The 26,674-nt window shown below is 40.1% G+C and overlaps 2 protein-coding genes across 2 annotated transcripts in view; both read left to right on the top strand.

The window, feature by feature from the left end:
• The first annotated feature begins 1,866 nt into the window (after nt 1-1,866).
• LOC121321972 (ATP-binding cassette sub-family A member 12-like) lies at nt 1,867-18,096 on the top strand. Its single transcript, XM_041261357.1, has 14 exons — nt 1,867-1,951; nt 2,718-2,788; nt 4,854-4,947; nt 7,861-8,020; nt 9,296-9,432; nt 9,747-9,820; nt 10,778-10,957; nt 13,170-13,363; nt 13,875-13,993; nt 14,867-14,967; nt 15,499-15,657; nt 16,788-16,993; nt 17,747-17,877; nt 18,074-18,096. Exons 2-14 carry the CDS (start codon nt 2,720-2,722, stop codon nt 18,094-18,096), a joined length of 1,647 nt encoding a protein of 548 aa, XP_041117291.1. The 5' UTR covers nt 1,867-1,951; nt 2,718-2,719.
• Nucleotides 18,097-18,130: 34 nt separating this feature from the next.
• LOC121322458 (ATP-binding cassette sub-family A member 12-like) overlaps nt 18,131-26,674 on the top strand; it is a 49,496-nt gene continuing 40,952 nt past the window's right edge. The window contains exons 1-6 of the mRNA XM_041262481.1: nt 18,131-18,254; nt 18,998-19,168; nt 20,176-20,390; nt 21,490-21,626; nt 23,312-23,432; nt 23,757-26,669. Of these exons, the coding sequence (XP_041118415.1) occupies nt 18,168-18,254; nt 18,998-19,168; nt 20,176-20,390; nt 21,490-21,626; nt 23,312-23,432; nt 23,757-26,669 (3,644 nt within the window). The 5' untranslated portion in view covers nt 18,131-18,167. The remainder of the gene's footprint in view (nt 18,255-18,997; nt 19,169-20,175; nt 20,391-21,489; nt 21,627-23,311; nt 23,433-23,756; nt 26,670-26,674) is intronic.

The raw sequence follows: 26,674 nt of genomic DNA, 5'->3' as shown, positions 1-26,674 counted from the left end.
GCATTGCAAAAGATGAGAATAGCTCAGGAACACTGCTGAGCAGTTTCTGAAACATACACCTGCCCCCAATTTAAACACTGTGTTCTTTGTCACAAAAAGAATTATTATACAGTACATGCACCTGCCCTTAAAACTCATCATGCATTCATATTACTTTAGAGAAACTCAGAAACACACATTGCAGCTAGAACTCTGCTCTTAGACCACAATGCTGTAGAGTTTCCTCTTGACTGCCTAGAATTGATTTATTGAAGTAATTGTACCATTCAGGTAAAAGCAAGTAGTGACACTGACACCATGAGAAGAAACGGCTGTATGTGAATACTGGCTGAAACAATGCTGCAGTAACCCCTTACAATCAATCTGATGCTACGGTCTACAGTTTTGTATTTAATGTAGCTAGAAAACAGCTATGGAAACCTGCTAATGACCATCTTTAGAACAAGGGTATTATAATCTAATGGTATATACAGGCTGTCTGATTGAGCATCACATTAACTGTCACAGACTAAACAAAGTATATGCACCCTACTCTTAATATTAGATCATTCAATAAAACATGTTCAATACAAACATTTAGTGAACATTAGCCACTAATTAATGACAAAGACCAAAATAGACCATTTCTGTTAGTTTAATAAACAATCTTTATATAAAAAAAAGCACCAAAAGTATTAGCACCTTTATATTAAGTCTGTCAAAATATAACAGAACCTATTAAATAATATTAGTTAACTGAAAAGCATTACACAGTATCTAAGCTATGTTATATAGCCAGTAAAATAGGTCATTATTTCCAATATCTCTTGAAGAAGAACATTTTGGCAACACAGCAGATGATGGTTGCCAAAATTTGAGAAAAGCACACTTAGCAAACTACAGCAAAGGAATCAACTACAGAACAGTATCAAAGAAATACGGAATACCAAAATCTATAAACAGAGCAATAATCAAGAAGTACTATAGAACACATTCAAGAGAAACGCTTGAAAGAAGTGTGCGTTCAAAGAAAACGACGGGTACAGCAGATAAGCGAATCATCTGAGTTGTTTAAAAAAAAATAAAATAAATACATGTATGGGGGTGTTTTAGCAGTTCAGGGACTGGAGACACAGGGCCAGCCATACTTCTTTGTGGGTTCTATGCAGTGGACAAATGGGTACCCCTTTTACCCACTAACTAAACAATGGCTTCAAGGGGCTGGCAGCCTGGACAGTCTTGCACTGCTCATTATGGCACTGCAAAAACTATATACAAAATATAAGCATCTGCAACTCTTAAACATTTTGCTATAACTTCAGTAACTGTCATCATCAGAAATGAACTTTTCATTCTTTTTCTACAGCAAAATGATGATGTTTTGCAGGCTTTACCAAATGTTTGTCCTTATTCTGTTATCTTGAATTATAATATAATATTATTCAGTATTTAGATATTGATAGCAGATATCGATCATTTTGTAGTCACACCGGACATGCTAGTAATAACTAGGATGAGGTCAATCAGCACCGCCTTGGACAAATTCAGCAAAATGATTATTCAGTTTCCAGTCCTAATAAACTATACATTAGGCCTAGTCAATGGGATCGGTTATCTCCCAAACATATTTGCATGTTATGCTCAGTTTGACTCTATCCGACCACAATCATCAATTTAAAAAAATAGAGAGAGAGAGAGAGAGAGAGAGAGAGAGAGAGAGAGAGAGAGAGAGAGAGAGAGAGAGAAGACGCACGAAAAAAACTGGTGCAAAAACGTTATTGTAGAATATGTATTGAATAGCAAAACCGGACAAACTAGATTCTAACACACCTTAAAATGCAACACGCAATGCTGTTATGCTGTAAAGTCTAACACCCGAGACAAATGCCTGCTGTTTTAAACACTACTCGAACTCTATTCACCTAGTCTGTCTGGGATGGACGGTAAAAGCAGATAAGCGGGAAAAAACAAGGTATAGACATATTTTATTTTATTTTAATTAATGTATGCATTTGCTATTATTATTATTATTATTATTATTATTATTATTATTATTATTATTATTATTATTATTTTATCTCTCTACTACCTGTCCATGTAATCAAAAACCAGTGTTCAAATCTTTTCAATGCAACAGCATATTGAAGCGGGTGGGTAATCGTATGACATTACAAAGATAGCAGATTAAAAAAATAAAATCATCAAAAAATAAAACCGTCATTGCATTTCCCCTTTTTGTTTGCGAAAATGTGGTTGTTATTGCTTTGCTTGTTTTTAGTTTAGTTAGGAATTTCCGTTTCTCCAAATCAAGTGTAACACAGAAAGAACAACAGTTTATATTGATATTTTTGACTCGAGTTCGTATCGTGGGGTTATTATTATTATTATTATTATTATTATTATTATTATTATTATTATTATTATTATTATTATTATTATTATTATTATTATTTCTTGATTGCAGTTCTGAAATCGTTTTAAAGCAATGTTGTTTAACGAAATGTTCCCAAATCAAAGTATCATATGTTATTGTATAAGTTATTTTATAATTCATGGATTTTTTTTTTTTCTTTCTAACGCTATCTCTTTTCTTTTACCTATTAATGGAAACGCAGCCTGTTTGGATTGTTGTGTTGATGTGGGTTTCCCGTGTAGCGAGAAATGTGCTTTTTTTTTTTTTTTTAATTTAATGGACTGCTATTTTTATTTGTTGTATTTATTTGTTTATTGTCGTTTAGAAATGGCTTCATTTCTGCAGCAGTTGCGACTGCTAATGTGGAAAAACTGTCTGAGTGTCTGGAGACAGCCGGTAAGAAAATATCTATCTATCCATCCATCTATCTATCTATATATATATATATATATATATATATATATATATATATATATATATATATATATATATATATATATATATATATATATATGAATGATAATGATTGGCATCTTTATTACTTATAAATACATTTTAATCGTAATAATATTATATGTATTTATTATTATTATTATTATTATTATTATTATTGTTATTTATTAGGGATAATTTCTGTTAGTGAAGTACTATTATTTTTAAGTGTAACCATAAACTTAATCTAAAACAGCAGCCTGTGAATTGTGTAATGCTGTTCCAGTTGAAGACAGCAGCCTGTGAATTGTGTAATGCTGTTGTTGAAGACAGCAGCCATGCTGTTCCAGCTGAAGACAGCAGCCTGTGAATTGTGTAATGCTGTTCCAGTTGAAGACAGCAGCCTGTGAATTGTGTAATGCTGTTCCAGTTGAAGACAGCAGCCTGTGAATTGTGTAATGCTGTTCCAGTTGAAGACAGCAGCCTGTGAATTGTGTAATGCTGTTCCAGTTGAAGACAGCAGCCTGTGAATTGTGTAATGCTGTTCCAGTTGAAGACAGCAGCCTGTGAATTGTGTAATGCTGTTCCAGTTGAAGACAGCAGCCTGTGAATTGTGTAATGCTGTTCCAGTTGAAGACAGCAGCCTGTGAATTGTGTAATGCTGTTCCAGTTGAAGACAGCAGCCTGTGAATTGTGTAATGCTGTTCCAGTTGAAGACAGCAGCCTGTGAATTGTGTAATGCTGTTCCAGTTGAAGACAGCAGCCTGTGAATTGTGTAATGCTGTTCCAGTTGAAGACAGCAGCCTGAATTGTGTAATGCTGTTCCAGTTGAAGACAGCAGCCTGTGAATTGTGTAATGCTGTTCCAGTTGAAGACAGCAGCCTGTGAATTGTGTAATGCTGTTCCAGTTGAAGACAGGAGTCTGAATTGTTTGATGTTGTTCCAGTTGAAGACAGCAGCCTGAATTGTGTAATGCTGTTCCAGTTGAAGACAGTAGCCTGTGAATTGTGTAATGCTGTTCCAGCTGAAGACAGCAGCCTGAATTGTGCAATGCTGTTCCAGCTGAAGACAGCAGTCTGAATTGTGCAATGCTGTTCCAGCTGAAGACAGCAGTCTGAATTGTGCAATGCTGTTCCAGCTGAAGACAGCAGTCTGAATTGTGCAATGCTGTTCCAGCTGAAGACAGCAGTCTGAATTGTGCAATGCTGTTCCAGCTGAAGACAGCAGTCTGAATTGTGCAATGCTGTTCCAGCTGAAGACAGCAGCCTGTGAATTGTGCAATGCTGTTCCAGCTGAAGACAGCAGTCTGAATTGTGCAATGCTGTTCCAGCTGAAGACAGCAGTCTGAATTGTGCAATGCTGTTCCAGCTGAAGACAGCAGTCTGAATTGTGCAATGCTGTTCCAGCTGAAGACAGCAGTCTGAATTGTGCAATGCTGTTCCAGCTGAAGACAGCAGTCTGAATTGTGCAATGCTGTTCCAGCTGAAGACAGCAGCCTGTGAATTGTGCAATGCTGTTCCAGCTGAAGACAGCAGCCTGTGAATTGTGCAATGCTGTTCCAGTTGAAGACAGGAGTCTGAATTGTTTGATGTTGTTCCAGCTGAAGACAGCAGTCTGAATTGTGTAATGCTGTTCCAGCTGAAGACAGCAGTCTGAATTGTGCAATGCTGTTCCAGCTGAAGACAGCAGTCTGAATTGTGCAATGCTGTTCCAGCTGAAGACAGCAGTCTGAATTGTGCAATGCTGTTCCAGCTGAAGACAGCAGTCTGAATTGTGCAATGCTGTTCCAGCTGAAGACAGCAGTCTGAATTGTGCAATGCTGTTCCAGCTGAAGACAGCAGTCTGAATTGTGCAATGCTGTTCCAGCTGAAGACAGCAGTCTGAATTGTGCAATGCTGTTCCAGCTGAAGACAGCAGTCTGAATTGTGCAATGCTGTTCCAGCTGAAGACAGCAACCTGTGAATTGTGGAATGCTGTTCCAGCTGAAGGTGCTCATGACTTGTATCTGTCCTTTTCTTATTTATTGCAGGTCTGGTCTCTAGCACTTATTATCTGGCCTCTAATAATCTTTATAATCCTAGCCATCACCCGGTCTAAGTACCCTCCTGAAAAACAATCTGCCTGTAAGTACCTGATTCTTATTAGGGGTGATTTCTATTCTCAGTGTGTTCTCAAACTGAGAATGGACGATTTAGTTTCACAGGGTGGGATTTCTGTGCGTGTCACTGGTTAGCAGGTTAATGTTCCTGCGGGGCAGTGAACGGGTTAAATTCAACACCAACCCTGTGCTGTTGTTACAGTTATTAAGCAGTAGAAATAACCTGAAGCAATGATATTTAAAAAAATACCAGAAGTCTGTTTTTACTTTAGTGAAGTAGGCTACAATATATATATATATATATATATATATATATATATATATATATATATTATATATATATATATATATAATATATAATTACTGACTTGACCCCCCTTTTCCTTTATTGAAATGTTAATGATATAAAACAAGAAACAGCTCTTAACTGATCTTTCCTGCAGCTAAGCTTATGCTGTTAAATGTATACTTTTAAAACTGTTTTATTCAGATACAAATGTCTTTGTATTCGCAATTTCTTCAAAATGAAGTTTTGTTTTTATAGTAAACCAGTCTGTCTTCCATGGTAAGTATGTTGAACTGCCTTACAGTTAAATGAACAGCAGGCTACTTGCTTCTCTTCAACACTTTCTGTTAAGAAGATGCATGTTGGAGTTCTAGGTGCAGCACTGTGCAGAGATGCCAGTGGTACTTGTCATGCCATGTGGTGCTGCTTGCATGTATTTGTAATTAATGTGTGTTCAGTAAGTACAAAGTATGAAGAGTGTTATAAACGGGGGAGTCTCGGGGGGGGGGGGGTCTCCGCGGGACACAACGCACATTTGAATAAAATACAAAATAAAATAACTCCCTCACTATGATGCACATATAGTGAAGCAAAAATGTAACTTTCTGTGAATTAACCATGCATAAAGCACCATGTAATCAACGTTGTATTTTTTACAAAAAAAAAAGAAAGGTAACATTCCCACTCGTGGATAATTTAATTAGCAGTTTTTAAACTATAAATAGCCTGGCTAAAAAGTGGTCTGGAGTTTAGTTCGAAGCGTCAAGCAAGCCAAGTGCGAGCAAGAGAGTGGGTCGGAAGAGGGAATGGGCTCGCCCCAGGTTTGGCTGCTGGAGCGGGGCTGAAGCGAAGCTGAAGAGTCTCGTCTCCTGGAGAAAGCCGCAGCTCCTCTCGCAGCAAAAAAGTAAATACATTAGGAAAGATAACCATGTAATAGGCCTAAGATTTATTTAGTCATAAAATGTATGCTAGATAAAATGTCTGTTATAAAGTGGCAGCTCAGCTTTTCTTCAGTTCAGATACTGTATCAAAAGGGAGAGACAGAAACAGAAGTTAGACTGAGAAGTTGTTTACAGTTTTAACACCAGTACTGTATTTACTGTAGAAACATTGCGTGAGTCACTAGTATAGGGAATTGGAGGACATGCTGTAGGAGTGTTCTTTCCGAGGTGTGTTATAACCGAGAGCCTTATAGCGAGCGAGCACTGTATTTGGGTTTTCTTGGATGGTGATTGTCAAGTAGCAACCCTGTCTCTCGTAACACATGGGTATGGGAGTGGGGCACATCCAGGTGGTGTTTTACTTTAGAACAAGTGTTGATTGTATTTTATTACCTCCCTAAATTACCTGGATATGATTCTTTTGGGTCTGTGGTTACTGGTATAGGTTTATCATATTCTGTTGAAGCATCTCCATTATTTACATTTTTCAGGATTGTATATTTTTCAGAGGATTGGGTTTGAGAGGTCGTGTGATGGACTGTGTATTTTTCCGAGGATTGTGTTTGAGAGGTCGCTGTGATGGATTGTATATTTTTCAGAGGATTGTGTTTGAGAGGTCGCTTTGACGGATTGTATATTTTTCAGAGGGTTGTGTTTGAGAAGTTGCTGTGATGGATTGTATATTTTTCAGAGGGTTGTGTTTGAGAGGTTGCTGTGACGGATTGTATATTTTTCGAGGGTTGTGTTTGAGAGGTCGCTGTGACGGATTGTATATTTTTCAGAGGGCTGTGTTTGAGATGTTGCTTTGACGGATTGTATATTTTTCAGAGGGTTGTGTTTGAGATGTCGCTGTGACGGATTGTATATTTTTCAGAGGATTGTGTTTGAGAGGTCGCTGTGACGGATTGTATATTTTTCCGAGGGTTGTGTTTGAGAGGTCGCTGTGATGGATTGTATATTTTTCAGAGGGCTGTGTTTGAGAGGTAGCTGTGACGGATTGTATATTTTTCAGAGGGCTGTGTTTGAGAAGTTGCTGTGACGGATTGTATATTTTTCCGAGGGTTGTGTTTGAGATGTTGCTGTGACGGATTGTATATTTTTCCGAGGGTTGTGTTTGAGAGGCCGCTGTGACGGATTGTATATTTTTCAGAGGGTTGTGTTTGAGAGGTCGCTGTGACGGATTGTATATTTTTCAGAGGGTTGTGTTTGAGAGGTTGCTGTGACGGATTGTATATTTTTCCAGAGGGTTGTGTTTGAGAAGTTGCTGTGACGGATTGTATATTTTTCAGAGGGTTGTGTTTGAGAGGTCGCTGTGACGGATTGTATATTTTTCCGAGGGTTGTGTTTGAGAAGTTGCTGTGACGGATTGTATATTTTTCAGAGGGTTGTGTTTGAGAGGTCGCTGTGACGGATTGTATATTTTTCAGAGGGTTGTGTTTGAGATGTCGCTGTGACGGATTGTATATTTTTCAGATGGTTGTGTTTGAGATGTTGCTGTGACGGATTGTCTATTTTTCCGAGGATTGTGTTTGAGAGGTCGCTGTGACGGATTGTCTATTTTTCCGAGGATTGTGTTTGAGAGGTCGCTGTGACGGATTGTATATTTATCAGAGGGTTGTGTTTGAGAGGTTGCTGTAATGGATTATATATTGTTCAGATGGTTGTGTTTCAAAGGCTGCTGTGACTGATTGCCCTTTCTGTTTCTTTGCAGGTTATGTGGCCCCTCGTAACCTACCCAGCACCGGCTTCTTTCCCTTCCTGCAGACGCTCTTGTGTGACGCTGACAGCTCTTGCAAGAACAGATCACTTCAGCCACAGACTAGGATGATGTTCTCAAAAGGATTAAACTGGAGCCCTGAAGATGCCAATTGGTAAGACAAGTGAGGAGGGAGGTGGGAGAACAGTAGGACAGCAGTTACAGGAAAATAATTTCATCTAGGGTTTCTGTGACGTCATAAATTACGAGACCGAAGGTGTGTGAACTGGACATCAGCTGCAGAGTCACTTACAACAACGTCTCACCCCAAGGAGCACAAGGAGGGTCAGTGACTTGCTCGGGGTCACACAGTGAGTCAGTGGCTGAGCTGGGATTTGAACCGGGTACCTCCTGGTTACAAGTACCAATCAAAGGCAATTGACTTCCATATTGAGGGAAGGACTGCTTCTCTTGTTTTGAAATCAACACATTAGTGAATGGATTTATTTAGTACTGGACGATACATACTTTTTAAAGGTGATTATGAGTATCAGTACGAATATCAGCACACCCTTTTAGCAGAACCATCTTCTGAGAATTTTGGCCCATTAGAATCATCACTCCCCTCTCAAGAAGAATATACAAGCTACTGTATGCAGTAATTTGTTCAAGCAAAACCACATGAATTTTTCATTGGCAAACAATAACTCTAGTGTACTGGCATGTCGATTTGTTCAGCGTTATAGATTCAATATGCTCAAATGAACCACCCTTTGTAAAGAGCAGTACATTCAGATTAATCTGTTACACCCTTGAAATGAGGCTTAAACTCGTTCCATTCAAGGTGACCTATTTATTCGTTAAAAGAAAGATGAAAAGTTCTTTGAACTTTGCAGCTGTTTGCACAGCAGTACCTTTCATGTCTTTAGCGAATTTAAATGAGGGGTGTGCAGTATCAATGGTCAGGATCCTTTTGTAAAAAATAGAAAAGAAAAGTCATTTCCATTTTAGTATGATATGATGACGTTGGGAAAGGATCTCCTCTTGGTTGAAATTGATATTCACGTTTCTTCCTTTTAAACTACCAATATTGCATTACTGATAACTACCAGTATCAACATCCTTAAAGCAGGTCCCTTACAAATACCACCTGTAGCATCCAATCTGGAGCTTATATCTGGCTGATGATTTGAAAGTTTTTGTAGAATCAAGTTGTTTCAGTGGCTATTTATAGTTCCTGCTGCCCTTTTTAGTGAGGAATTCTGCACTGAATTAATGAGCTATGTACGACTGTGTTGATAATAAATAAGAATAATTAGCCCCTTTCCTTAGCCTCAGTTGTACACAGATTGATGTTACCTCCAGGGCAGCTGTAGGTGTTGTTGGTGTGTCTAACCTTCAGCTCCTCATCTCAGTGACCGCTTGCCTTGCTTTCTTGGTATTTTTGCAGGATGGCCAGCTTTCCCTTAAACAGAGAGTTTTTTGACAAACTGGGCATTGGTGGGGGACGATCGGCTGAGCAGAGGAGCAGTTTGAATTTACTGACACAGCTGGCTGACATGCATCACATCTGGACCACAATGATAAGTATGCTACATTATTGACATATGTTCTTCTGAACGAAAGTATTTTAGTATTCAGAATTGAAACTGCATTGAGGCTGCATGTAAACACAATGAATGTGTGTAGTCTGTACAGAACAGTAAGTCACAATTTACAGAACTGTTATCCGGCTGTGATAATACTCCGTTAGGACATTCGTGTGTGAATGTTGACGGGGTACCACCCCCTGCAGGACAAAGGCCAGTAGGGCAGGTGCGCCATTCAGAGCCCTGCGGAAATACCCTTGGGGTATCATGCAGTCATGCCAGCTCTGGTAACAGACTCCTTTCATCTTTCAGATGCTGATTTCCAAAGCCTGGCAAACATCACCTCCATTATTGACACACTCAACCATTCAGTACTGATTGAACAGGTATTAGCCATGTGTAACAGATTCAATGCAGGGTCTACCAATGAAATGTGATAGTCTTTAAAATAACAGTATCATATTTAGGGCTTCTGATTTCCTGTTTTAACCGATTTAAAACCTGATATAATACTAAAAAAAATGAAATCGGTAGATAGCCAATAAACACCGGAAAACACCAGAAAAACTGTGGAAATGGTTAATCCATTCACCCTGACTTTACCTTTTTCCCATTAAAAAATAAAATCTACTATAAAAATAATAATAAATACATTTCCCAGCGCTGCTGGGCAATGTCCCGCCTTCCTGACTTGTATCGATCAGTGATTTGTTCTGAATACTTTAAACCCGCCCCAACTACTGAGTGACAGCTCATTCCTACATTTCTATTGGAGACTCTGCTTGTGAGATTTAAAACGAGATTCCAGTCAGGATGGAGGCTTGTTAGCGGGATTTAAAGCTGTATTACAGTTAAGATACAGAGGATTTAAAACAGAATTGTGGTGAAATGTAAAAAAATGCCTCCACACAAAAACCCCAGAAGAACGTGCCCGTGGCCACAGGGATTTCACTGTGGAAGACAGCAAAGGAAAGACGGGACAACTTAAGTGTGCAAGTACTGTCGAGTTACTACTATACATATTTTGACAGAATAAAAATGGTCAAGCATTTTAGAAAGTAACCGAAAACTTTCATACATTATATCAAAAACCTATTTACAGAAAACTTGAAAATAGCTAAAAATAAGCATCGACAAATACTATTAATAAAACCCAAAAAACAGAAGCCCTAATCATGTTCAACAGATAGTGATTTAGGTTATGTTAAATATTTAAACCATCTTAATTTTTCAAAGAGAGAGACAGAAAGAAAGAAAGAAAGAAACAAAATATTCCCTTGTTTAAAAGATGTTCTTCATTGATTTTCGGTGATTTTATAATAATCTCTTGTTTTGAAATGCAGGACGTGGTAAATGAAATGTTGGTCTCTGCTGACTTTCTGAAGAAGGTTTTGTGCAATTACACTCTCCCCTATGTCAAAAAGACTGGCAACAGTGCTGTGGACTTTATGGGGGACAGTTACATGACGTTCTGTCTGTCAAATGGCCCTTTCCTAGAAGCATGCCTCTATACAATGAATCAGGTAGAGTTATGTTTTATTCATTTGAACTTTAACAAAGAAATACAAATATTAGGACCATAAGTTATTTTCACTCCAAGCTCTCTCCCTCTCTCTCTCTCTCTCTCTCTCTCATCTCTCTCTCTCTCTCTCTCTCTCTCTCTCTCTCTCTCTCTCTCTCTCTCTCTCTCTCTCTCTCTCTCTCTCTCTCTCTCTCTCTCTCTCTCTCTCTCTCTCTCTCTCTCTCTCTCTCTCTCTCCGCTCATCTTCTCTCCTCCGATCCTCTCCCCTCTATCTCCTCATAGAAATCATCTCTCTAGCGTGAGAGAGAGTATTATATCTATCTATATTATATATATATATATATATATATATATATATATATATATATATACTTAGTACATATCCATCATCCCCCTCGCTATATATGTGATCTCCTCTCGTCTCCCGGGGGCTCTCTCCTCTCTCGTCTCTCTCCCATCACCCTCTCGGTACCCTCGGTAGGACGTAATCCCTCTCGCTCACCTCTCCTCTCCATCCTCTCGCTCTCATCTCTCTCTCCCAACCTCCCTCAATCCTCTCTCCTCTCTCTCCTCTCTCTATCCTCCCTCTTGCTCTCCTCCCCCTCTCTCTCTCTCTCCCTCGCTCTCCTCGCCTCTCCCTCCTCCCTCTCCCTCCTCCCTCTCCCACCTCTCCTCCCGGTCCCCCTCTCTCTCTCTCTCTCTCCCTCGCCCTCTCTCTCCCTCTCTCCTCTCCTTCTCTCTCCCCCTCTCTCCTCCTCTCCCCACCTCTATCTCCCCTCTCTCCTCCTCTCTACATTCACTCCTCTCGTGTCTTCTCTCTCCTCGATCTCTCTCGTCGAACCTATCTCCGTCGCTGAGAACATCTGGCCTGGATCCCCCTCGCTCCCTTATATCAAACAGCTCTCACTAACGTACCCTATTCACACCTGCTCTCACTGCATTGGTGGCTAATCCATTTATATCCGGGAATTCATCTCGACGGGGACTGTCTACATATACATAGATATATATATACTAATACACTTTTCTCACATTCCTCACTGCATTGGTTGGCTAAGCCATTTCCCCATCACAAAACACTTTTTACATGTTCTTGCACACACAAAAGGTTTACACAGGACCTTATTACCGACAGCCTCTATCAGTCGCACAGACTGCCCTGAACAAAATTTTTTCCTTGCTAAATACCTGCCTGCTAATTACAGGTGTAGTGGATTTATTCTCCGCTATCCAGAGAGACTCGGGTATTCAGGTTGATTATGAGCTCTAGAAGTTTTAATCAATGTAAACAAGGGTAGAGTCTATAATACACTGCTAACACAAATGGAGTTACAGTAGATATTTATACAGGATTTTTACAGTCTTGAAGATAGGGTGGGTCTGGTGCATGTTGCAGCTGTGCTGCCAGAATGTTCAGTAGGACAATACGATAGGGTATAGCCCAAGATAAGATCAAAACAGAGCCATTATTATTAGAGGTGATGGCCTGAGGGTGGGATGTATTGTTATTCGGAAGCTTGAGGGTTAACTGTTACCATTAGCTGATGTAATTACTGTCTGTTATAGACTGAAAGGCATTTCGTATTCAGTTAAATATAATATATATATATATATATATATATATATATATATATATATATATATATAATATATATATATAGATACATATAATATTATATATATATCATCATTCAGTAATGTTCCTCTTCACAGGCAGGTGACACACATTAAATTTTTATTCAGGTGACCCTCTGGGGAGTAGGATCCTGGCGTAAGACCCCCTCCCATGGCATTCTGGGGGAGTGTAGTCCCTTTAGCCCCCTCCTGGACTACTTTTTCTCTCTTCCTCTCCCTATATATTGTATGTGTGTGTGTGTGTGTGTGTGTGTGGTGTGTGTGTGTGTGTGTGTGTGTGTGTGTGTGTGTGTGTATATATATATATATATATATCGACATACTTATAATAGAAGTATATTTAAACCAGCTGGGAGCATATTAGTATATGTAATATGTATATATTAGTATTATTAATTTACACCAGCTGGGAGCAGGGGTGTTTGGGTAACCGAAGTACAGCTGTGAAATAATTTCAATAACTTTTCCAATCAAGATATGACTCTTAAATTCAACTTGTTTCATTTGAATATACTTTACAAATACTCTTAATTAGTGGGGGTGCTGGTTACTGACTTGTTACTTATTATTATTCTTAGATGTTCACAAGGGTTGTGAGGGAATATCCAGTGGAGGTTTTAAACACAAGTGTTCTAGTCATGGGGGTGATAGCAGAGCTGCAGAACAAGTCTGTTGTCTGGGAGACGCTGCTAGACTTGCCCTATCTGTTCCTTCCTGGGAGTCTGGATGAGAAAGTGCAGCTCGGGATCAAACTGCTAGAGAATTTGAACAGGTGAGAGAACATCCATAGCATTAGACACTGAATCATAAGGTCTACAGGGCTGTAGTATTCTAAGTGAGGACGTTTCAGAAAGAGGACCAGAAACAAACCACTTGGGAATGTAATTCAAGATCTCTTTAACAGTCTCCTGTTGTTCTGCATGTTAAAAAAATAAATAAACTGCATATGAGTTTATTAAAGACTGCAGTAAACGTTTACTTACAGAGGCACTGAAATGAAACACAGTAATAAAATGAGACCGCAGTAGTTCATTCATTAATTCCCAGAAATAAATACATAAAAATAACCTGGTTCCGTGTGTTGTTTAAATAATTGCAGTGAAACTGTACTGGCAAAGTGTACTGTTATCAATATCAAAGTAAAGTTTAACAAGCATCTAATGTGTAAGAGGAACAATGTTCAAGCGGACAAGTCTCTTTCTCTCCTCTGTCAGTTTTGCACTTTGCTGTGTTCTTTTCATTTGCACCACAACGTGAACATGTCTCCCCACCCCTTGCTTTAGCATACTGCAGATTGTACAGAGTGGATACCCCCAGGCTAATATCCCTGTGACGTACTTGACCCCCACCATCAATGAAACCATTCATTTCCTGCAGTACATTCGCTACTGGCCCGGAAAAGGTACCATGCTGTCCCATGCTATATCATGCTGCCCCACGATTTACTGTGCTGCCCCTCGCTGTTTCATGCTTTACCGTGCTTTACCATGCTGCCCCATGCTTTACCATGCTTTTCCGTGCTTTCCAGTGCTTTACCATGCTGTACCATGCTTTCCCGTGCTTTACTATGCTGTACCGTGGTTTACAGTGATTTTCCATGCTGCCCCATGCTGCCCCATGCTTCCCCATGCTTTACAGTGCTGTACCATGGTTTACTGTGCTTTACCATGCTGTACCATACTTTCCCATACTGTCCCATGCTTTACCGTGCTGTCCCATGCTTTACACTGTTGTCCCATGCTTACCGTGGTGTCCTGTGCTTTACAGTGTTGTCCCATGCTTTACCATACTGTCCTGTGCTTTACCATGCTGTTCCATGCTTTAGCGTGCTGTCCCATGCTTTACCGTGCTGTACCGTGGTTTACCGTGCTGTACCATGCTATCCCGTGCTTTACCATGCTGTCCCGTGCTTTACCATGCTGTCCATTGCTGTCCCCTGCTTTACTGCGCTGTCCAATGCTGTACTATACTTACAATTCTCATGCATTAACCGATGCAACTCCACTAGAACTGTTTGTTTTTGTATTAGATAGAAGTGCTATAGTATAAGTCTATGTTGCTGTACTGTGATATTGGCATACTGCTTCAAGTTTGGTGAACTCCAGTATAAAACCTTTGTTTAATATATGCTCTGCAATTTTTAAATAAACCAATCCTAGCACAGACCCCTACTGCTTGGAACAAAACAAGAATCATCTTCTGAAGTCTTCTTTGTAGCCACCCTTTGTATATATTGTACACCATCTATTACATATATGTGCATGTTTATTTTCAGATGTTAATATTTCCCTGCAAAATGTTCTCAGTGGACAGCCTCACGTATCAACCAGCAAAGAACAAGGTCTGCTGGACACTGTTGTCTTTCCATTAGACAAGGTTGGTTCTTTTCTATCAGATATGGTATGCTTTTAATATTGTCTATATAGTTAAGGGATAACAACAGGGTGCATTGAATATGTAAGAAGATAACCCTCTTGTGAGTGGATACAACTTGATGGTTTTATTCTAGAAAGGGATATATCCTTTGAGATGTTATATGAGAAGTGCTTTGGTCCTTCCCTTTCTAAGGTCCTGGATTTTAATAGAAACCTCAGTTAGGGGGTTGTGTCTTCCCTGGGTATCAGAAGTAAACAGTGCCCTTTATGTTGCAAGGCAAAAGTCAACAGTAAGGACATTCATACGGGTATAAGAACTTAAGAAAAGTTTGGGAAGGAGAAGAGGCTGTTTGACACACGAATGCTTGTTCAGTGGATTTAATTTAGTAGGACTTTCTCTAGTTGTTTTTAATTGTTGAATGCTCCTCTGTTGATTGTTTAAGATGCTGGTATTTCACTCTATAGGCTGCTCCATGCTTCCTAGCCTGGTCAGTGGTTTTGATGGTTAATAAAGATAGCATGTTTTTTTAAGGCACTTCTTCTGGTGGATTTCAATGCCTTCAGTTCTTATGTCTGCATGGGTCTTAATGGAACTGGGGCCCCAACAGAAGACAGCCTGAACAGTCTCTGCGCAAACAATGGACTGCTGCCTGTATTCAAGAGGATTGACAGGAACAAAGTGGCAGAGCAGGTATGAGGATGACATGCACAGTGTGAGAAAGAGAAAGCAGGTACATTTGAGAGTTAGCAGTTTGGCATGTGAATTTTATTTATTTATTTAACATTTCTATATTTGAGGGTGTTTCCCATCACTCCAAGTGGGTCTGAGTTATGTTGCTTCAGCACTGAGTTTTGCTAGAGTCTAGTTCACCCTCATTCCATTCAAATCAATTCTTCCAGCCCACCTACAGTACCCGCTCTGTCTAGAGTGACGAGGTGCCCCTCCCCTGGCTATGCAGTATGTGCGCGGTATTGTTGTTGTTTCTGGTGTTTTTCATTGGTTTGTTGTTGTAAATATTGTATCGTGTTTGTTTATATGCGGGTGGACGAAAGCCGGCCGCTATTTATTATTGTTTAGTTTGGATTGGCAGGGAGGGGGGTTAAATCCCTTCCTGCCAAAATACATGTGAGAATGTGGCTGGAGCCTCAATTATGGAATTGTTAATTGGGCTTTAGCCACACACTATAAAAGCAAGGATAAATCCTTTGTCTAGGTGGAGAGTAGGAGTATGTTTAAAGAGACAGCCTTTTTGTTTTTGTTTGTGTTCGGAAAGTCATTATTTTGTTGCTCTTGATTAGTGTACTGCACTGCCACTCAGTTTTACCTGCAGTCCTGCTTCTGTGTTGTGTACTGCTTCCTGGACGCTGACGTCACCACCACTAACCAGCCTGTCACACTGAATATACTGTGAGTGTAGAGTAGGAGGGGCTGGAAGAGATCAAAGCCAGGCAAAGGGATATTTAGAGAGAAATGACAATAACTATTTTGGTTCAACAGAACCCAGGAGCTCCAGGTGTTTTATGCAACTGGCCACTTGCCCTTTAACTTAAATATTATTTTAAATCTTTTTTTTTCCAGGAGAGAACATATTGAAGTTGAATATTTCCTTTTCAAGTGTGGCAGTGTTGTGTGATTGTGTCCCCTGTAATGGGCGGTGTTGTGTGATTGTGTCCCTTGTTGGTGAGATGAGATGTGGTTAAAAGCTCTATAAACAGTAACCTGGCTCTTTTGCATTGTGGTTAAAATGCTTGGAAGACACATTGGAAAACTGCCACTCTGCACTCCTAACATACTCTGCTGCCCTTGCTTTCCTGGTGCAGCTCTTTCTGGTGTGGAGCCGGGAAGTCTCCAGGTTGGATGTGTGCTTTGCTGTTCTCAGAGTGAACAACCTGCTGAGTCTCTTCCTACCGGGCAGTGAGCACATCACCTCCACCCTCACCACCGCCGGCACGGTGCTCAGCGACTGGCTCCTGGCCGTTACCGACAGCGTCCTGCTGTCCATGAACCAGACAACCAGGGAAATAACGTGAGAAACAGAAACACACTGCAATACATGCTTTAATGCATTCTCTGTGATCTGCTGTGGGTGTGCATGGAGGGTTAATTGGGTCAGTTAAACAATTTAGAACAGGGCTGGAACAAAGACCAGTAATGGAAGCGCCAACTTTTGGTACCTCTGATCTAAAGAGCTCTGTGGAGCTTGTTTCCCTGGTGCTTACAATAAAATAAAACAACAACAAAAAACCCTGTCACATACTGGATTTCATACAGGAGAATGGCTTAGTTGTCTGTGTCTGCTATTCGGTCTAATTTGCATAGTAAAGGTTGGGCCAAGCACCCTATTTATACTCCTGTGAAGAAAATATTCTATTGTTGAGTGTGCCTTTATCATATCTGGATTATGATGATAACATACAACCAGCTCTCTAGAAAAGCAAACACAAATCATTGGATATTGGGCTCCCTTGCATCATAGTACACAAATCATGATTACTTCGTATTCGTTTTCACACAAGAATCATTCTAATTGTTTTAGTTTAAAATTCTCCTGTGTAGAACAGCATGTAATAAAGCATAGTTAATAGGTAATCATTGAAAAGCTGAAAGAGAAATGGCAAAGCATGGTGTAAAACATGCAAACCATGATAAAGTATTGCAAATGCATAGTGTTACCACAGGAAAACGTGGGACGTGGCATTCCTTTTGTTGCTCCGCTTTTGTCAGGCTGTTCAAAGCAAGCAGTACATGTTGTGGATTGTGTCTTGGTTGTCTGATGCAGATTCGTGGACATGACGACCGCAGTGCTGCATACCCTGAGAGAGATCCCAGGCTGGCCCTCTGTTCAGAGAGCGCTCGGGGTGGGAGTGGGGATAATGGAGTTCGTCACTGACCTCCTGAAGACACAGACAGGTGAGGGGCGCGGGCTCCTAGCACTGCAAGGAAACGGAATAGAGAACTTCACTGGATATCTTGAGATTGAACAGTTTCGGTTTATTTACCAACAGGAAGGCAGTTTATTGAACTTGATCTGTTTTTACATCACCTATGTTACAGAATGCTTATTGTAAACCAGCTGGATATCATATTATGTGTTTTTTCTTGTCAGATTCTCTAGCACAGTTTAATTAATGTATTATTATTATTATTACTATACAGATATCCTGAGCCATTCAGAGGCAGTTGCCAGCAATGTACAGAGTATGGTTCAGTCATTGCTAAGCAACAACACTTTCTTTGATGCCAGGGTTGGAAAGAACCTAAATGTGACCTTGGAAACAATACAGGAGGTGAGTGTTTTATTTTTATATATGCCCTCTGTAATACAAAATTCAGACATGCTCTACATGTGTATTATATACACAACTCTCCTAATAACTTGTAGAATGACAGTGTATTGGTAATCTGGACATTGAGTGTTTATCAGCTTGATTTCTACATGAACTTTTTCATGCACACATTTCCATGGACCACATGTTTCCATGCTTTTAGATTTTTGTTACTATTTACACCAGAAGAAAAAATTTAAAAAATTCTTGTGGTGTTACATGCAAAAAAAAAACTGGCATTCTCCTATGAGATCATTGTGTTCCCTTTCCTGCATAGTGACCTCATATGAGGATGCCAAAACCAGGCCATCGCAGTGAACTCCAAATAACATGCACGGGCATAGTGAGTCTAAACTGGCTAAAAGACTTGCTGTCTGCTGTGCTCATGTGATGTTAGCTTGCATTTGAGTGAAAGACATTTTTGCAAGTGAAGCAAGTGAAAGCCTTTTTTTTAAACATCCTCATTTGAGGTACTTATGCAGGAGAGGTTTAATGTGTCCTCAGTAGCTCAGTCGTATATTCTCCATATGCAATCTGCCAATGCTAAGCTTCTGTTATCTATAAATGATGGCATGATGGCAGGCAATGCATGCGTGTTGTGCTGTTCAGAATCGTTATGTGTTCCTCAAGGTGCTGTAGTCAGTAGGGCAGGCGATGCATGTGAGTGGGGCTGTTCATTTCTCAGAGTTATTGTGTTCCTCAAGGTGCTGCAGTCAGGACGGCAGGTGGCCTGTTCCAGCCTCACTGCTCTGTGGGCTGACCTCTTTACCCAGGTAACCCTTGTGCAGGAAGACTGGCCTGCTTTGTTATGCAACCAGAATCAGTCCTTCCTGCTCATAAGGCTTCAGAAAACAGTGGACCCACTCATCACTAAAGTAAGTGAACAGAGGAAACAAAAGTGTTTCCATGGAGGCATTTGCACTGAAGAATGAATTATGAGTAAATACACTTCTGAAGGCTTAAGCCAATAATACATTCATCTGATTGAATGTGGTTTCTAGATCTTTTTTTTTAATGAGTGTTTCAAATATGGGTGGATAAACAAGTCCTGTTTTAAGTAGATTACATTTTTTTTTTATCCCTGTGACAATGAGAATTAAATAGTTTTGTTTGTTCATTCATTATTTTGTTATAGGAGAAACATTATAACATTCTGACTCACAGAACTCGTGATCACCTTGTGTTTTGGAACAACCTTGCCAGAGACAGGAGGGGCCAACTTACTGTAATGCAACACACTGGGTGTAAAAATAATATGGAACCAGTTTTTCGGCCCAAAATCAAAGAGCTTTATTAAAAGGGTTTTCAGCTACACACCTTTGCGATGGCTTGCGATGTTTTACTGGGGTTACAGCCGATGCACACAAGAGGTGCAACGCCAGAACACTAGATCGCAGATGCAATTTCCATTCTCTATTATTTATTATTGAAAAAGAACAACGTTGAAAACAAAGCAAACTATGTTTGATCATACCATGCTTCTCGGTGCAATTCCAGGTTTGCATCGTGCGCAGAAATGCGTTATGATCCTTTGTTGTGCTTTTACCGTAGTTCTCTTTTTACTGTACTGTGCTTGTATTAACAATTAACAAACACACTTCAATACATATATATATATAATGCAATGTTATAGCCCAAAATGTGAGATAGGGTGCTCATGATCTTACATCTAAACTGTTGTATAGATGGACTGTATGCTGCCCTGTACAGTAGCTGTGCAGGAACCTGTGCATTTTCTGTCACATGGTAGCGTTTTAGCTATCCGTATATAATATAATAAATATTTGAACAGCCCTCGACCACTGTTGTACTGTATCTCCTTCGTTACAATACTGTACTGTATCTCATGCCAGAATGTGACTCTTTTCTGTATGTTCTGTAGGTGTACATGCTGATTGACATGATTAATGGAACTCATGCACGTGAGGTGACTGCTCCCCAGATCCTCTCTGCATGGGAAACTCTGGAAACATCCTATCTGAAGTGCATTGAGGTCATTGGCAGGGTCACTCAGATCCTGGGCTCGGAGTACTGGCGAGCCTGGGCTAGAAACACCAGCGCCATAACCGCCAACTGGACTGCAATCCTGCGGGAGAGGTCAGCATCTGAATCCCACACAAGCAGCTCGCTAATAAGATCATATACACGTGCATAAGAACATTAGAAATGTGGGAAACTGGAACAGGCAATCTGGCACATCGAGTTTAGTCCCTTGCTAGAAAACTATTTTCACCTTGTGATGGAATCTAATGCCTAGGACATTAATCTGATTTTTTTGTTTATAAATGATCCAAGTGTGGCACACATTCATAGTCCTACCTTTCCACTTTCTGCTCTAAGCTCATGTTTACTCATCTTTTGTTTGTGTTCCCACGTCTCCTGCTGACTGTTCCAGGTTCTAAGTGTGGTTATTAAGGTCTTTATCTAACCGTTTAGGATTTTTACTGAAATTAAAGTGGTTGCAGCTAATGAAAGAACCAAAAAAAAAAAAAAAAATCAGAAATCAATCCATAGTCTAAAGCTAGCAATAAACTTAGCTGCAGGTACGAACGTTTAAACAGGTTCCAAACGGCAAATAATCTGTTACAATTCTTTGACAAGTGTTTGGATTGGAAGACGCCTATGACAAAAAGTAATAGTTTCTTGTAGGATTTCTAGAGGTGAAATGTAATGTAAGCACACATTTGATGTAATTGTTAAAACAAATATTTTTTTTTTTCTAAAGAAAGAAAATTGAACACATTTCCATTAACATGTATTTAGATGTAGCCCCCTTGATTAAGTGGTAATAATATTACAGGTGTGTGGGATTTATTCACACAGTGGCATTTTTGAGTTTCCTCTTATGTTTGTAAGTTTAATTGAATAGAGTCTCTGATAAAAGTGTCCTGTAATAAAAGCATAGCAGCATTTAGTAAAGCAAAATGAAAGCAAGGTAAAGCATAGGCAAGCATTGTAACGAATAGCAAGGTATGGTAAAACATATTAATAAACATGACAAACCAGGGCAATTCTAGTAAATATATAGTGTAACCATGGGAAAATAATGGGAAAACAACAAAAAAAGCGCATAAAAATACCTTGGTAATCTTTTATAAGGGATAGACCAGGGGTGTAATAGGTGGCATGAAGCGGCACCCAATGCTGCCAGTACTCTGTTTTTTATCTCATGGTTTAATTGTCTTCCACCTGCTAGGACACTGGAAGCAGTTGAGCAGCTGGGTTCTGAACTTCAGGCCAGCGTTCTGTGGCCCACAGTGAAACCATACTTTGACACAGCGTACTGGATTATGGCTTACTCCAGTCAGCAGAACACCACTGCGCCGCCCAACTGTAAGTCAGCAATAGCCTTAAGGCTTGAACAGTTATTAAAATGACATTACGGGCAATATTTTTTAAGTGTTTCATCCATTCTTTAAATAACTCCTCCTATTCTTGGAAAGCAGAAAAAAAATCCTGTTACTGTTACAAAATGTGTTTTACCTCTTTAAAAAAAATAGGAATTCATTTAATAGACTGGAGTTAAAAGCTTTGAAAATATATCCCATAATGTTTTCCTGTGTTCCTCCTCCATACCAAAATGTTGAATGAATGTTACGTCCTGTAATTTGTTTCCATGTCATACCTTACTTGCACATTTCATTTTGGTCTGTAAGAAGATTAAATACCCTTCTACATGCATCGAGTGATGGCTTACAATGAACTTGTCTCTCGTTCACTTACAGGGTAGAAATATTTTCATTTTTATCAGGAATGTCTGGTTCTTAAAACAAACAAAAAAATAGAGTTTGAACTATATTAACACTCCTAGTGTTTACCCCCATTTACATTTTAATAAAAAAAAAAAAATACAGTGGAGAAAGGGCTGCAGAAAATCTGGTTTTGTAAAGGTTTATCATTATAACGTTCTCAAATGCACAGAAACGTATTTGCTTGTTATTTAAAATGGACAACACATTTCAGGTGAAACAGAGAGCGTCACACTACAATATACAAGTGAAGTACTCCCCAGCTGGTGGCTGCTGTTTTTGAAAGTGTTGGGTTTAACAATAAGCAACATGTCTCAGTGCTTCGAACATTTTACCACGCTGCGCACGTCAATACGGTTTTCATATTTCATATTCATGTTATCTCACTCTTTGCTGTTCTTTGTTATTCATCTTGCATTAAAAAGCAAAAACAAAAGCATGTGTTGGAAATATCTGTGCAAGATGCAAAGATTACAGATTCCTCTCATGCCAAACTAATCCCTTCATTAGTGTTATGTGTATCAGTAAAGGGGCTTCACACCATGACATGATTTCTCCCCTGTTTATTACCCTGTTATCTGTGTTCTGTAAAGTTCTCAATTGTTGTTGTTTCTGCTCGCATCATTATTTTGCTGAATTAATCATTTAAATAATTTTTTCAACCACCTAAAAACACTTCACTTGACATGTTTTTATGAAACAATCCAGTTTGCCAGCTAGACTTGTCTATGTATATAGCTATGTGATAGCATTACCACAGACATTATAATTCACACTTTAAAGTCTGTTTCAAAGCTCCTTTTCAAAATGTCCACTATAGTGTACTGGGGTTTGAGATCTGTCTTCGAAATCACTGCAGGAAGAGCGATTTAAAAAACAAAACAAAACAAAAAAAAAATGATACCAACAAGTGCTCTGTTTTTTCTGTTCCGTACCACATCATGGATCGTTATTCCCGTGTTACCTGTTTGACAACGTGGGTAATAATCCTTTTGCACTTTGAAAAGAGCTTTGAAACAGACTTTAAAGTTATGTGTAAAAAGTTGTCAGGATGTTAACAATGAAAAGAAGCATTACCGGTACATTATTTAAACAGTTGTAGCAACATGTGGGGATGTGTAACGCTAGATTTTTAGGAACCCTGCTACTTGCTCTACAGTCACTGTGAAAATTCTCCTATTATATACTATATATAGCTTTATTGAGAAATACAGATTCTGCAGCATGTTCTTGCTTGATATACACTATAGATCCCTTGTGTCTTTTTAGGTACTTTCATCAATTCAACCATGTCCCTGGATTGCAGCTCTGTGTTCAGCTGGAAGCAGTTTGTCCTATTGACTGTGGAACTCTCTGAAGAAGTGGCTAAAGATCAGACATCTCTGCTGAGGTAGCCAGATCATATCTATCAAGAGCATTCCTTTATATAAGCTACGTGTCCAGCCTGTGGTCCTGTTCATTTGACCGAGGTGACCCTGTAGCTTCTGGAGAGTAGTTTATAATACAAGTACAGGCTGTGTAAACTGGGGAACCTTTAAAGATATTATACAAGAGAAAATCAAGTTTACCTGATCCTCGGGTGCTCCAAAATCTTACATTTCTTAGAATAATAACTTCATTTCTATGTACTAATTAGGTAATTGTTTTATTACTCTGTTTGTTTGGGGTGACTATTTACTTAACGCAGCTGTTGTTTTTTTTTTTTTAACTGTAGGATACTTCAGGCAAGAATATTATTTGTTCAGGACAGTTTCCGGAGTCATGCGGCTGAGTTGCTAAGGCAGTATTTGACCAAGCAAGCGAATAACCAGCCCCTTAGGGATGAAGTCCTCAAAGAGCTAATGGGGATGATTGTTCAGCTGGGGGAATCTAGCATTGAGTTACTGGTCAACGCAACTTCACTGGATCATCTCAACAGCACAATGTTGTTAAACAGCGTGCTGGAGACCTTCCACTTGCTGCCTTTGGAGGCCATATGGAAGGAAGTGGGTTCCAGTAGCACAGACAATGTCAGCAGTGTTTTACAGGCAGTGGAAAACAACCAGAAGTTGTTGGCAGCTTTAAACATGGGTCCCATAAATGGTACTAACCCCTCAATCCACGAGCTGGATTCGTGGATTGAAAAGTGGCTGTCAGTGGGCAGCGGTCTCCGGCCGCTAACGTTCAGCATTGCAGAAACCCTCATCATGTTCTCCTTGAATCAATCTGAACTGACCTTCTTCAAAGAAATGCTGCAGCCCTTGTTGCAAGCTAACCTAAATGGGTCTCATGCCACTCCGCTTGTGCTGCAGATTCTTGGGGTATTCGATCAAGCGGCCCAATCCCGGGACGAGCCTCTGGTGCTACTGAACGGGTATCTCAAGCAACTTCAAAATTTCCTCAACTCTGACTTGAAACCAGAGACTCTTCTGCTAATACAGAACCCTTACATCCAAGCTAACAGCAGCTTCTCCCTGCTGCTCAATTATGACCAACATCAAGTCGCCCTAGACATGCTCCCTTTCCTCTCCCCTGCTGCTTTGCTGAAATGGGTCTCTCTCGGTGCCGATGCACCCTTGACAGTGCTGCAGCAATTTGTTCTAGTCCTACCTGACAGCCAACAAGTGGAATTAGGAAACACAGTCAACAGCACAGCAAGGCTATTTGAGGCAGTGAACTTGTGCAGAATGACTTATTTCAACTGCACAGCTGTCATTTACGAAACTTGGAACGTGGTTATGCAGGCTGCAGAAGCTTTACATGACATCAATAATGACAGTTTATCCATTCTGGTTGGACTAGCCTCCCATTTCAACAATTCCAAATTGAGTTTAAAGCTGCAGGAAAACACATCCCTTGTTTTGACCACTGATCTGATTTCCATGCTCATTCCTCTGGGAGCAACAACAAACAGTTCTGTTCCAGCATCTGCTGTGTACCTAACAGTAACTCAAACACTCGCCTTCCTTAAACAGGTTGTGTCAACCCCAGATTTCAATATGATCACTCTTCAGGAGGCACTGGAAACCTCAAACCTCAACATAACTGAACTCAACAGTGTTCTCCATGCAGCAGGTGCGCCCAGTGCATCAGAGCTGGTTTTAGAAATTAGCAGCATTGTTGGCATTCAAGAGTGCTATAATGTAAGACCAAATGACTCTTTGTCCTGTACTTTGGAGCTTACAAACAAGCTGATGGATTTGCTTCAGCGAGTAGACTTACCAAAGGAAATCAAAGGCAGGATTTCAGCTGTGAAATCCATATTGCAGTACTGGATGGAAGAATTAAACGAGAAGGGCAGTTTGCTCAGACAGCTGGAAGGCCTTTATGATTTTACGTCGGTGTCCTTGCAAGATGGATCTCTGGTTAACGGGATCAGAACAACAGTGACCTTGATTTCCGATACCCTGATGAAAATACAATCCAGCATGGGACAACTTAGCATTGAATCCCCAGAGCAGTTTGACACTGGAGTTAAGATATTGGATGAGTTCATTCAAATGTTTGTAAATGGAACCAATCCCTACAGTATGACCACCAAGACCGCCATTAACAGTCTGCGATTGGAAGACATCAGACTATACCTGGAAATAACAGAATGGTACCTCAGCAAGCTGGAAAACGTAACCCTCCAAAACAACATTTCAGGGAGTCTGTATCCACTTTTTAGAATTACTGAAATGGCTTTAGCAAACGCTGTATCTGGTATTCAGTTGTCTTATAGCCTGCTTTCTATGGTGAACATGACCATTCTTCCTTTTGATGTGTCAGATCTGAGAAAGGTCCTACAGTTCTTTACCCAGACCATCATGCCAAATGTGAAGATATTCATGGACCTGCTCTTAAGTACTTTGCCTCAAAACAGCACAGACCCATTCTTAAAAGAACAATTCAGACAATACTATACACAACTGCTAGACCTTGCTTCAGCCTTGCTGAAACCTTTAGCTCCGGTCAACATCTCCACTGCCTCAGTTTCTATTGAGGACATTGTCACCCTACTAGAAATCATGAGTAAAAACAATTCTGAATATAACATGGATCCACACTTCCGTCTACTGTCAAAGGATATTGAAACGGCATTGAACGTGTCTAAATTATTACAGGAAGGGATACAAGTCCTCGCCACACTGGAGTCAGAAGGGGCTGCCAACCAGACTCTGTTCAATCTGTCAAGCCAGGTGATAACATTTGACAAGTTAATTGATTATATACAGCCTCTCCTACCTGCTGAAAAACACCCATACGTTGACATGGCTATCCGTGTTTTTGAAATGCTTTGGGACTCTGTGATTGTAGCCACCAAACCGGGAGAGCGCAACGCTGAAGACATCCCAAGCTTGCTTTTAGATGTAGCAAAGCTCCTTCTGAACAGCACGGCTCCCCTTGCAGAGCAGCTATCTGAAGCCGTGGTCACTGACTTGTTTACTGTGCTGCAAGGCTCCATGCAGCTGGCCCTCTCCTCCAGTGAGTCAGGCTTCCCCAAGGACAGGAACCTCACCACTGAAGTGATTGGAAGACTCCAGAACCTTGTGAGAGCACTCTTCCCACAGCCTGCTGCTTCCATTATAATACCCGTGTCAGAAGTGGTGAAAATATACTTTGAGACCATCTCCCAAGATGATGGCCTTGACACTTGGAGTCAGATGTACG

Source organism: Polyodon spathula, chromosome 10 (assembly GCF_017654505.1).
Source record: "Polyodon spathula isolate WHYD16114869_AA chromosome 10, ASM1765450v1, whole genome shotgun sequence".
In the NCBI taxonomy this organism is placed as follows: domain Eukaryota; kingdom Metazoa; phylum Chordata; class Actinopteri; order Acipenseriformes; family Polyodontidae; genus Polyodon; species Polyodon spathula.
The sequence above is the reverse complement of the archived record's forward strand: the minus strand, read 5'-3'. Positions and strand labels throughout refer to the sequence as shown.

Bases quoted from the DNA above. Each gene is read 5' to 3' on its own strand.
- LOC121321972 (XM_041261357.1), top strand. From the start codon at position 2,720: ATGGCTTCATTTCTGCAGCAGTTGCGACTGCTAATGTGGAAAAACTGT. The intron at 15,658-16,787 runs GTATGAGGATGA...TTCCTGGTGCAG, and splicing joins GGAACAAAGTGGCAGAGCAG to CTCTTTCTGGTGTGGAGCCG. The intron at 17,878-18,073 runs GTGAGGGGCGCG...TTTTCTTGTCAG, and splicing joins CCTCCTGAAGACACAGACAG to ATTCTCTAGCACAGTTTAAT.